Source organism: Conger conger, chromosome 14 (assembly GCF_963514075.1).
Source record: "Conger conger chromosome 14, fConCon1.1, whole genome shotgun sequence".
In the NCBI taxonomy this organism is placed as follows: Eukaryota; Metazoa; Chordata; class Actinopteri; order Anguilliformes; family Congridae; genus Conger; species Conger conger.
In genome coordinates this window covers 45,105,013-45,115,785 of record NC_083773.1, presented here as the reverse complement: position 1 = coordinate 45,115,785, position 10,773 = coordinate 45,105,013, and the positions used below count along the sequence as shown (strand labels likewise).

The 10,773-nt window shown below is 45.6% G+C and overlaps 1 protein-coding gene across 1 annotated transcript in view; it reads left to right on the top strand.

Annotated features, from left to right (window-relative positions):
• The first annotated feature begins 263 nt into the window (after positions 1 to 263).
• nckap1l (NCK associated protein 1 like) overlaps positions 264 to 10,773 on the top strand; it is a 42,077-nt gene continuing 31,567 nt past the window's right edge. Inside the window, exons 1-9 of the mRNA XM_061219745.1 lie at positions 264 to 440; positions 2,276 to 2,386; positions 2,955 to 3,047; positions 4,872 to 4,928; positions 5,689 to 5,831; positions 6,738 to 6,828; positions 7,455 to 7,592; positions 8,905 to 8,953; positions 9,994 to 10,150. Of these exons, the coding sequence (XP_061075729.1) occupies positions 339 to 440; positions 2,276 to 2,386; positions 2,955 to 3,047; positions 4,872 to 4,928; positions 5,689 to 5,831; positions 6,738 to 6,828; positions 7,455 to 7,592; positions 8,905 to 8,953; positions 9,994 to 10,150 (941 nt within the window). The 5' untranslated portion in view covers positions 264 to 338. The remainder of the gene's footprint in view (positions 441 to 2,275; positions 2,387 to 2,954; positions 3,048 to 4,871; positions 4,929 to 5,688; positions 5,832 to 6,737; positions 6,829 to 7,454; positions 7,593 to 8,904; positions 8,954 to 9,993; positions 10,151 to 10,773) is intronic.

Genomic DNA, 10,773 nt, shown 5'->3' with positions numbered 1-10,773 from the left:
GGGAGGGAGAGACAGAGACGGAAAGGGAGGGAGAGAGAGAAGCAGGAAGCCGAGGCGTGTGTTAGCTCCTGCTACATACTGTAATTCTCCTCTGTGGCTTCCTCCTGTCCCTGCGCTGACCTGCAGCTGCTACAGGTATCAGTAACAGTCACAGACCGCCAGCCTCACTGTCTCACTTCCGCCCGCTCCTCTTCCTCAAACCCGCCCCCTGTGGTCCCAGCCCCGCCCCTTCCTCTAACCCCCCACCCCCCTCTTCCGGAGACAGGGCGCGGCGCTTAGCGTGTTGACGGTACGGCGGGCGAGTTCGGCCAGTTTGGGATCGAGTGACCGCAGGCACCATGTCCAGGCCCTCGGCCTACCAGCACAAGCTGGCGGAGAAGCTGAGCATCCTCACCCAGCGCGGGGCGGGGGTCCTCCTCCGACTCAGCCACATCAAGAAGGTGAGCCGCCGGGGCCACGGCCCGGTCTGCACCAGAGAGCGCCGGGCGGACGGCTGTTATCCGCGCGCTACACACTCAGACTCGCAGGAGACAGGGCGACAGCGCTGCTGTTGAGGCGACACACAGTTCCCCGTTGAGTGGGGGTTTCGTTGACGTTAAAAATGTGGTGTAACCGAGGGAAACAGATGGGGCCTCGGTTCCTGAGTCTGGGCAACAGACAGCCCCGAAAGCTGTGTGACAGAGCACACTGCCAGTTCATATTCTTATTAAACCTGTTCATCTCCATTAAACACTCTGTCCTGCTGTTCTCGCAAGGCAACATGCACAAAAACATTTCTGTACCAACTTGGTTATTGAAGAGATGTACTTGTCTCACAAAACTTGGGTCAAATACGATACATCGACACTCGTCAGCCCTGCAGACACCAGTAAACCTCTATGGGCTTCTGAAAAATTCAAAAGAAATGTACTTTTTCACGATGTTTGTTTTCTTAATGGCACTGCACATTGGTTTGAAAGATGTTTTGCAGACACCCGCAGGTATACGCATATGAACTGTAGCAGCAGTTGGAGCAGGTCTGGTGTTATGAAGAATAAAGGCTGGGGAGTGTGGTGTTTAGCAGTGGTGGTGGGTTTTCGGCGTTAAACGGCTCTTGAAGGCTGGGGAGTGTGGTGTTTAGCAGTCGTGGTTTTCGGCGTTAAACGGCTCCTGACAGGGCTCTTCGCCTCGTTCCTTGGCTCTGTTCTTACGAGCCACATATCGAAAGAGGAAGTTCACACAGGAAGTGAGTCTGAGCTGAGTGAGCTGAACGAGTCACGCAGGCCAAAACTGTGCAAAACACTGCGTGTCATTATTCAAATCAAACCTGCTTTCCCCTACTATTCACCTCACCTCAAATAGTGTGGAAACTCTAGGAAATGTATGTGTGGTATAATGAAAAATATATCCAATTGGATTTATTGTGTTGATTTCCTTTTTTAGAAAGCAAGACAACACAGATTTGGGTGTGTTTGAACAGAAGGCAGGAAGTAATTATGCAAGATCTTCCAAAAAGAGTCCAGCTGTTCATGTTACTATTTCCATGAATCTGAATGGCGCAAGTTATTAAATGGCACCTATGATAAATGCAAACCAAAAATGTTTGGCTCAGACACACCCACTTCTTATGCATATCAAAACTGCAATGTTTTTGGATAATACCCAAGAAAAATAATACTAGACTAGGCTATTGAATTGGCAATGAGGCTACTACATTTCTTTGCCATATACTGTAGTGCAGATGAATATTTAACCTGCAGTTAAATCTCACTGGTGTGGTGTGAAGGTTCAAACCTGTCATCCTGCCCAGTAAAATCTAATGATGTATCCTCTACTCATCGACCCAAACAAGATGGTGACCCCCTCTCAAAAACATATATAAAACTCAAAGTCCCATGAAGCATCACTTCACCTTTGATCTGTGCACAAGCGTACTTGTGTACTTGTTTTTACTGAAAAATAGTTGGTACAATAGAGCAATACAATACACAGAACAAAAAAAACAAAGTGTTACCTGAAATAAACAAATAAGCGTAAAAAAAGAAAATCTGACAGAATAGAAACAAAACAAAGAGAATAATATAATATATCAGGTAGGCCCAGTTATAGGGATATGAATTTGAAAGGCCTGAATAATTTCAGGGGGTTTTGCCTATTTGAATAAAGCTATTTCTTCAACAGATTTTATTAATACATTCTGAAATCTATGTTGAGAAATTGCTTTTCGAAATGTTTCTGTTTGAAAAATGTAATTTGTGCAGAAGTGATATTTATCCAGGATAAACCTGTTTCCCAGGTGTGCACGGACCCAAAACTCCGGCCCACGTTTCTGACGGAGAAGGCCATGGAGCCCGCCATCAAGCACATCAACAAGAAGTTCCCCAACATCGACTTCAGGGGAAACAGCGTGAGTCACCTGGAGCCGGTCCGGAAGCTTCTCCCATCCGGCCTTCCCACAATGCACACTTTCACTCTGGCACACTCCAACACGTCACCTGGCTTACATACACCCAGGGATGGGTAAAACACACTAAAATACACTCTACAAAGCATAGAATAAATATAAATATATCTATAAAATACACTGAAAAATTGTAGACATAGGTTGTTTTGCGGGTAGCATTGGAAATTTATTCCAGCACATAAAAGCATTGAAATACTCAACAGATATGCACATTTTTAATGTCCTGCAAATTTGGGTTTTAGTGACTAGAGCTTGGTTTTTAGTTTCTGCTGCTTTCATAGTGGTTCTATAATGGCAATCATCTTCAACACCAGAAAATTCTTCATGAAAAAAAAGTAACTTGAGCTTGAATTGAATCTGAATGTATGATTTGTATAGAAAAAAAACATTTGTATGTTTATAGTTTTTAAACATAATTAAAACACCTGTATTTGGAATACATAATTAAAGCAACAGATTTTGTTGTCAACACCTGAAGGCTGCTCTGACTTTCTGCCATCCCTGCTCGCAGAATCACCTGGCCAGCATCCAGAAGCAGAAGTCTGAGCTGCTCAATGCCCTGGCGAGCTACTACCACTCCTTCCTGGACGTGATGGAGTTCAGGGTGAGAAGAGTGCAGCTTTCATAACAATAATAATGTCATTTTCAGCAGGGTATTTATATTTTATGTATATTTTGTATTTTCAGTGGTCCAGATAGCTTCTGTGTGTGATGAAGGATATTTACATAATTATAGGGGTTTCTGACAAATTGGTGACAGTTTAAAATGTCTTTAAAATGGTTGGTGTGCGGCAGTCTAAAGTCCCATCCACTCCAAGAACTATAACTATAACTATAACTCTAACCATAACAATGTGAGCATCCACACTGCTGAACGATAACCTTCTCTACGTAGTCTCTCCACTGTCATTAGTCTGCATGTGACTGCTTGTAAACTTGGTTGGATTTTGTTTATGCAGCTTGAAAAAATCACTCTGAAAGTGACCCTGATTCTTTTCTCCACCCCATGTTTCTGTGGCATGTTTCTTGCACACCTGTGTAAGCTTTTCAGTGTGGGCATATTATCTCTACTTATGATGAGGGATGGAGAGGGAATCGACTCCACTGTGTAGCCCCCAATGGACTCATACATGGCAGCCATTTTGCACCAGAATGCTAACCCTAACCCTAACGCTCAGCTTAACCATAACCCTAAACCTAACCCTAACCATAGCCCTTATCCTAACCATAATCCTTACCATACCATAACTCCAAATTTTATTCTGATAAATTCCATCAGAACTTTAGTAGCCATGGCATAATGTGCAGGGAAAAATTCCCTTTTTAACATGCACAAATAAGATATCACAGGTGAGCATCGTCTGATGAAACAGATCCCGTAAAAACACAACAATAGCTATTCTTCTATTTAACTTTCATATTTATTTGCAAAGAAATGACAGAAAGTGAGAAAGCTTACCAGCTTTCTGATTTGAATCAGACATAGTAAGACTCTTATACACACTTTTCCTGAAGGGGGGGCTTTACCAAAACAAAAAGACATGAAGCTGGCCACGAACATTGATCAGTATTTTGTCTTCTGAATACCCCTTGTTAACCTTGCTGTAAGACCAGAATGTGCTAGCTGAGAAGCAGAGACATTAAGGTGAAAGGCTGTCTGTCTGCTGGAGAGAGACAGAGAAAGACTCATAGTAAGCACTTAATTCAGAAAGTGGTCTAATAGTAATAAGGATTATCACTAAAAGGTTATTTGTAATCACATGATTGTCTCTATGTTAACACACATTGTCAATTAAGAATCAATTAAGAAAATTACCCTTACGCATAACATCTCGTCTAAATAAAAAATGCTCCTGCAGCACAGTGTGCCCATCACAGTGTCCCCTGCACTGGGGTCTTGTGTTTCTATGTAGTGCAGGGGCCGGTACTCCCATCCACACAATAATCAAGCAGACAGGTCAGGCCCCAGGAGCAGAATCCATAGCGGTACGCTAGCTTTAGACCAGTCTGTTGCAGCAGCAGCTTTATTATAGACACAGGTTTCTGAACCCAGTACTTCCAGGACACTGAGATCACAGAACAGTAAGTGCCTGTGCAGTGTTACCCTCCTCCTCACGATGGCGCCATTGATAAAGATCCTGTTTGTAACCGAGGCCCAGGCTGTCACACCAAAGCACATATGACAAAGCAATATAAAGAGGCTCAACACGAGGGCAATCTTCTGTCCCTTCACACTGTAATAAGTGGGTCGACTGAATGGTACAGTCAGAGTCAGAGTTAGTTCATAAGAGAACAGATCTCTTTAGCAGCTCCTACTCAGGGGGTTAGACTGCTTGGGCTGAAGCTATTGATTGAATTCCCTTTTAGGTTTGACTGTATTTCCATGTCTTTGTTCTGTAAAGCTGTAAGCAGTCTTCTCCTCCCGCAGGACCACGTGTACGAGCTGCTTAACACCATCGACGCTTGCCAGTGTTACTTCAACATTGTGAGTGCCGAACACTTCACAGGAAAATCGAAAACAAAGAGATCCAACTTCATTTCAAGGACTTTAACCACTACCACTAAAATCCCTGACTATTTTAAAATAAACTGTATTCTCACTAATGTTCAGAACAAAATGTATTTTATACTTTATTTCACATTCTTTATTTTATATAACATTATATTAACATGTTACATTATATTTGCTGCAACTGCACACCATCACAGAATGAGTGTACAGCATATTTGACTTGTCTACATGGCTAAAGGCCAAGCATTCACTTCTTACTTCTAAAGTTGGAAAGGGTGGATAGGGTGGCAGAAGATAAAACACTAAACACATAAAGAGACGGTACACAATGTTCTCCTGTCACAGACCCCCTCATGGACCCCAGGTAGGACACTGTCAGTGTTCCCTAGAGCATGGTACTTAACCATGCTGTATATCCAGCTACATAAATTAATGTTAATGTGAAAGAATGTGAGATATGCAAGTTGTTCTAGGTAAAAGCATTAAATACCTATGTAAATGGCCGCCTTTCATTAATTTCACTTCCTTGAAAATAATCAGTGATCTCCAGGTGTGGCCCTCTGTGCCTTCTTGGTGACACTGCTGTTCTGTGGATAAGAGTGGATGTACCCCATGCAATGTAATGTAATGTGTTTGACCCAGGTGCATTGCAGGGAGCATTGATGCATTGATTGCACCTGATGCATTGCAGGGAGCTCGAGTACTTAAATGTCAGTTCACTCTCTCTCTCCAGGCGGTGAACTTCGGCTTCACTAAACGATACCTGGACCTGATCGTGACCTACACCTCAGTCATCCTGATGCTGTCCCGCTCCGAGGACAAGAAGGCCCTGGTGGGCATGTACAACTGCGCTCATGAGATGTCCAACGGAGCCAGGTAACTGTGCGTCCCTGAAAGACAACAGGAAATATCCCACCAAGTACCTGGGAGTCATGTATTCCTCATTCTAGGCCAATTCAGTTAAAATCACCAAAAACGTTCTGATACTCTGATAGAAAGCGTGAAGACAATGACAGCTCATCTCTCTATATGTCCATAGTGATAACTGATAACTGCATATGATTACCCAGATATGACCCTTGACCTTATCTATAATTGGCTGGAACAGGAGATGTCTCTCTTCTAGGAAAAGAACAAAGGCAGTGGCATGACATTTCTCACAATCGGCTCTGTCTCCCACACCTCGTTCAGATGAGCGATGTGTTGACATGCTCACGTGTGCCTGCCCTCTCTGTCTCTCTCTCAGCTGAAGTCAATGTGCTTTACTGGCATGAAGAATGTGAACAATTGCACTGCCAAAGCTTGTCTCTCACTGTTTCTCTCTCTCTCTCTCTCTCTCTCTCTCTCTCTCTCACACACACACAGTATCACGCATACAGTGACAGGTTCGATTCCCATTTGCCGCAGTAAAAATGGATTGTATGCAGTAATGCATAAACACTACTTGTATAGACTACCCTAGATGTGCTCTGCTGCATATAAACACAAGGTTATTAAGGTTATGCCTCTGTATTGCTTTATGTATGAATGCTGGCAGTCAGCTAGCTAAGACAGAAGAGCTAATATGCTCTAATGTACCATGACATACCATAAGGTAAATATACTGCAATGCACCAAAATTTAATGTACCATAACATAATATACTGTAATGTACCATAATGCAATTTAATGTCATGTAATAATAATAATAATAATAATAATAATAATAATAATGTAACTAATTTATAAAAATCATTTGTTATATAGCTGATGTTGACTCATGTCCCTGTGCTGGCTCTGCAGTGACCCAGCCTACCCCCGGCTGGGGCAGATGTTTGTAGAGTATGAGCAGCCCTGGAAGAAACTGATGGAAGAGTTTGGCCCTCACACCAAGGTAGGGGGTCAAAGCTGGGCGAAATCCTGTGAAATCTGCCAATACCTGCAGACACCTGAGGATTTCAACTAAACACATTCAATTCTATGATCACATGAGATCATTTCTGAAAGTATTAGTGAATTATTTCATAGTTGTCAGTAATAGCAGGAATGTCACTGCTCTCTGCAAGGCTTGCAGATTTAAAATGCATTAATTGATCCAGCGCAACTGAAGGTCACATTATTTTGCCCAGATGGGCCCAAGTGGGCTTCGTAGATAATCTGCTCATTTCTTCATGACAATGTGATCTTACTGATGGAGTGTCTCAGAGTGCACTGACGGGTCTCTCTGACTGATGGAGTGACTCAGAGTGCACTGACGGGTCTCTCTGACTGATGGAGTGACTCAGAGTGCACTGACGGGTCTCTCTGACTGATGGAGTGACTCAGAGTTTACTGACGGGTCTCTCTGACTGATGGAGTGACTCAGAGTGCACTGACGGGTCTCTCTGACTGATGGAGTGACTCAGAGTGCACTGACGGGTCTCTCTGACTGATGGAGTGACTCAGAGTGCGGCGGCTGACGGGTCTCTCTGACTGATGGAGTGACTCAGAGTGCGGCGGCTGACGGGTCTCTCTCCCCAGCTGGTGACGGAGGCGGTGCTGTCCCTGCAGCTGGTGTACCCGCGGAGGAACCTGCCAGCGGATCAGTGGCGCAGCGCCCAGATGCTGAGCCTTCTGAGTGCGCCAGCCGCCATGCTCAGCCCTGCCTGCTGTGACACTGTGAGAACCCCCTACCACACCCTAACCTAACCCCTACCACACCCTAACCTAACCCCTACCACACCCTAACCCTAACCCCTACCACACCCTAACCTAACCCCTACCACACCCTAACCCCTACCACACCCTAACCTAACCCCTACCACACCCTAACCCCTACCACACCCTAACCTAACCCCTACCACACCCTAACCCTGACCCCTACCACACCCTAACCCCTACCACACCCTAACCCTGACCCCTACCACACCCTAACCTGACCCCTACCACACCCTAACCCTGACCCCTACCACACCCTAACCCTGACCCCTACCACACCCTAACCCTGACCCCTACCACACCCTAACCTGACCCCTACCACACCCTAACCCTGACCCCTACCACACCCTAACCCTGACCCCTACCACACCCTAACCCTGACCCCTACCACACCCTAACCTAACCCCTACCACACCCTAACCTAACCCCTACCACACCCTAACCCTGACCCCTACCACACCCTAACCCTAACCCCTACCACACCCTAACCTGACCCCTACCACACCCTAACCCATTCCCCCTACCACACCCTGAATCTGTACCCCCTACCACACCCTAACCCTAACCCCTACCACACCCTAACCTAACCCCTACCACACCCTAACCTAACCCCTACCACATCCTAACCCTGACCCCTACCACATCCTAACCTAACCCCTACCACACCCTAACCCTAACCCCTACCACACCCTAACCTAACCCCTACCACACCCTAACCCTAACCCCTACCACACCCTAACCTAACCCCTACCACACCCTAACCCTAACCCCTACCACACCCTAACCTAACCCCTACCACACCCTAACCCTAACCCCTACCACACCCTAACCTAACCACTACCACACCCTAACCTAACCCCTACCACACCCTAACCCTAACCCCTACCACACCCTAACCTAACCCCTACCACACCCTAACCCTGACCCCTACCACACCCTGAACCTGTACCCCCCCACCACACTTTGTCCTAAACCTGTTCTTTCTCAACTACACTCTGACCCCATCCTAACCTGACCCTGCCCAAAACCTGCCACCCTAAACCAGTGGGCCACTATAACCACATCCAGGCTCTCCAAAATCATGCCCCGCCTCAAAATGACCCCCTCCAGCCCCACCCTGACCTGTCCTGAGATGGCCCTGTATGTTTTGGTTAATGCGCCTGAGAGAGTGACATTCCCGAAATTCCTGCCACCATTCCTGAGCTCTGTGTTGCTCATGATGGTGATGTGCCTTTAGAGAGGCCTAAGGTGCCCCCTGTGTGTCCCCCCTCAGATCCCATGCGAGTACCTGCCCATGGAAGTGATGGAGCGCTGGATCATCAGTGAGTATAACCTTCCACACATTCCCCAGTACAGCCAACCCAGGCTGGAACATACAGCTGTATACTGCATACAGTATGTATGGCATACAGTGGCCTCGAAAATAGTTGCACCCCAAATACAAATTGAGAAAGAAAAAGCTGTATATAAATACATAAATAATAATCTACATATATTTTATGTTCAAACATACAGGAAAATGAAATACTTGTATGGGCCACAAAGACTAAAAAACCTTTTTGGATGGGTGGGGTTTCTTCAGGACAGCCATTACTGAATACAATAAACAAAACCGAGCAGCTTGAGTTTTCCAAACATATTTGGAATTATGACTGGAAGAGAGTGCTATAGTCAGATGAGACCAAAAGAGATTGAGATTTTCCTATATATACCATCAACATGTTTGGTGGCAAAGTGGAATGCATTTAAGGACAAGCGCCTCATACCTACTGTCAAATATGATGGTGAGTCATTGATGTTTGAGGATTTTTGCTGCCAGTGGTCCAGGGGTACAATTTAAGATCAATGAATTCAACAAAGTACCAAGAAATCTTTGCATAAAATCTGGTTGCCTCTGCTTGGAAGCTGAGTCTTGGTTGTAGGTAGATTGTCCAGAAGGACAATATCTTCAAGCATACATTCAAACCCACACATCAATAGTTGAGTAAAAACAACAACCATGTTGTTCAATGGCCATCTCAGTCTCCAGTCTTAAATCCCATGCAAAACCTGTAGTCTGAAATGAAGAGGGGGGAATCCCAAGGATATCAAAGATTCTGAAAAGCTCTGCATGGAGGAATGGTCCAAAATATCTCCAAATGTGTTCTCTGACCTTATCACAATTTATAGGAGAAGACTCACAGCTGTAATATTTGCGAGAGGTGTTTGCAGAAGGTCGTAAACCAGGGGTGCCGATCACTGTTCCGATCCCGTGTGAATGATTGTGCTGATCTGCTGGGAACACTGTGGAGCAGTTTGGCGCAGTTTGGCGCAGTTTGGAGCAGTTTGGAGCAGTTTGGAGCAGCCTCTCTCTCTCCCTCAGTGGGGTTCCTCCTGTGCCATAGCAGTCTGAGTGTGAACCCGGCGTCTATGGACCTGTGGAAGATGGCTCTGCGTAGCGGCCTGCACCTCACGCTGATCCGGGACGAGCTGCTCAACATCCACAAGGTCACCGAGGACTGCTTTGACGGCATCAAAGGGTGCGTCCGTCTGTCCGTCTGTCCGTCTGTCCGTCTGTCCGTCTGTCTGTCTGTCCATCCGTTCGCCCAGCCACCCGCTCCGTGGTTCTTTTCACAAGGGATACTCACTCACACAGAAAGGGCAGGATTGAGGTACAGTTACACACCTGATTCTACTAATCAACCATTAGAGTATTAATAGACCTTGATTAGTAGCAGTGTAACTGCTTGATAAGAACAGAAGCCTGCACCCAAACCGGCCCTTTCTGGAGAAGGTGGAGTATTCCTGACCTGCCCTATGATTCCGGACAGGGTGAGATAATTTAACCCAGGTTCACAACCTCACAGTACAATAATCCTGACCAGGCTTACACTCTTATGTGAGATCTGTCCAATTTCCATGGACTTATTCATCTTCTAATAAACTAGTGGTCAGGAGCCCAGGTTCAGATGAACTGTGAGCTCTTGCAATTTGAGCTGGCATTTTAAGGGCACTATCAAACCGACCTCTAACACTACACTGGGAGAAACCCCATCTGTTAGATCCCATCTAAATGGAGGATATCAATCTTACACACTGTAACTTTCCTTTCTGAAGAGTGTTTCAGGGGTTGGGATGGGTGCGACAGTCAGGAACGTGCTGG